This window comes from Physeter macrocephalus, chromosome 18 (assembly GCF_002837175.3).
Source record: "Physeter macrocephalus isolate SW-GA chromosome 18, ASM283717v5, whole genome shotgun sequence".
NCBI lineage: Eukaryota > Metazoa > Chordata > Mammalia > Artiodactyla > Physeteridae > Physeter > Physeter macrocephalus.
The window spans coordinates 86,133,170-86,135,202 of record NC_041231.1 but is presented as its reverse complement, the minus strand read 5'-3'; the positions used below and the strand labels follow the sequence as shown (position 1 = coordinate 86,135,202).

The following is a 2,033-nucleotide window of genomic DNA, read 5'->3' as shown; positions in this document are numbered from 1 at the left end:
CTCTGCTTTGGAGAAGCTGAGAGGCAACCAAAGAGTGAATTAAAAGGAATACCGGGAGTGTGTGCAAGTCCAAATGGTCAAATAAAGCTGGAGAGGAAACCGCATAACGGAGGACACCTCAAGATCTTCATATGTCTTCTCCTTGCCCAGTTGACCCACCAGGCTGAATGGAGAGAGCCAACTGCACCTTGGTCACTCAGTTTGCCTTTGTGAGATTTTCCAACTCTCCACGTCTCCAGATCCTCTTTTTCTCCCTCTTCCTCCTCATCTACCTCTCACCCCTGGTGGGCAATGCACTCATTGTGCTCATTGTAACCCTGGGTGGGCACCTCCACACTCCCATGTGCTTCTTTATCTGCAATCTCTCCTTAGTAGAGCTCTGGGACACCACGATCACTGTGCCCAAAATGCTGGCCAATTTTCTAAGTTCCCAAGGTGTCATCTCGGTTCCCAGCTGCATCACCCAGTACTACTTCTTCTCTTTGGCTGCCACAGAGCTCTTCTTTCTCACCACCATGGCCTATGACTGCTATGCTGCCATCTGCCGACCACTCCACTACCCACTCCTGCTCAGCCCTCAAACCTGTGGTACCCTGGCTGGCGTCTGCTGGTTTGTGGGATTCCTCTGCCCCATGTGCCCCTCACTCCTCCTTACACAAATCTCCTTCTGCACCCCCAACCAGATCAACCACTTCTTCTGTGATGCCATTCAAATTTTCCACCTTTCCTGCACAGACACATAAACCGAACAAGCAGTGAGCTATGCTTTTAGCACTGTTATTATCCTAGGGCCCCTGGTCTTTACCATGGCTTCCTATGCCCAAATCCTCACCACACTTCTAGCCATGGCCTCAGCTGCTGCCTGGCGCAAGACCTTTTCCACATGCACAGCCCATCTTTCTGTGGTCACGATCTACTTCGGCATTCTCACATTCATGTACGTCCACCCAGCAGTAAAGTATGAGTCAAATATCAACAAGATTGTGGCTATCTTCTACTCAGTCATCACCCCCACCCCTTCTCAATCCTCTCATCTATACACTCCATAACAAGGATGTCAAGGAAGCTCTGAAGGTGTTGATGTCCCAGATGCAAAAGGTCTGCTACCCAAGGAGGGAGACAGTGATAGAGCCACATGAGAAGCCAGAGAAACCAAAGCTGGCGCAATATCCAGCAGAAAACAATTCCTAATCGTTGACTTTTACTTGTGCAATGTAGCTTTTCTATTCATTAAGTTTATGTCTTTGCTTTTGGGGAGTTATCTGAGGCATATTTTAAGTGAAAGAGCTGCTCCTCCTGCCACCCAGTATGTCCATTTGCTGCCCATTCTTTCCATTGTTCAGCATCTCCAGAGGAGTGAATAATCTCATGTTAACATAAGTGCAGGGAAATTGCACAGGCTTGGTAGTCCATGCATCTGTGTTGGAAATCCAGCTCCCCCACTTGCTAGCATCAGTTAAATAAGACAGTGAGACTTCTGAACAGGTAACCAAAGAACATCAAATCCTTTTTAGGTCTCTCAGAGGGAAGTTCTGATTTTCAGTGGACCTAATAACATGTAAAGCAGTGAACAAGTGCTGGTTTATTTGATTACATTGGTCTGTAGTTTTCTTCCTTGTAGTGCTGTTATGAGCTGAATTGTGTGCCACCACCTCCCCCTTCCCCAGAAAAATTCATATGTTGAAGCCCTAAGGCCCAGTGCCTCAGAATGTGACTGTATTTGGAGAGAGGGTCTTTAAAGAGATAATTAAGGTTAAATGAGGCCATTGGAATGGAGCCTAATCCAATATGACTAGTATCCATTTAAGAAGAGGTGATTAGCCATACACAAAAATAAACTCAAAATGGATTAGAGACCTAAATGTAAGACCGGACACTATAAAAGTATTAGAGAAAAACATAGGAAGAACACTCTTTGATATAAATCACAGCAAGATCTTTTTTGATCCACCTCCTAGAGTAATGGAAATAAAAACAAAAATAAACAAATGGGACCTAATGAAACTTAAAAGCTTTTGCAAAGCAAAGGAAAC

The 2,033-nt window shown here is 45.2% G+C and overlaps 1 protein-coding gene across 1 annotated transcript in view; it reads left to right on the top strand.

Moving 5' to 3' along the window:
* The window catches only part of LOC102979633 (olfactory receptor 6N2-like), a 7,038-nt gene extending 5,847 nt beyond the window's left edge, over positions 1-1,191 (top strand). Inside the window, 3 exon segments of the mRNA XM_028479529.1 lie at positions 373-729; positions 790-1,013; positions 1,015-1,191. Coding sequence (XP_028335330.1) covers positions 373-729; positions 790-1,013; positions 1,015-1,191 — 758 coding nt within the window.
* The last annotated feature ends 842 nt before the right edge of the window (positions 1,192-2,033 follow it).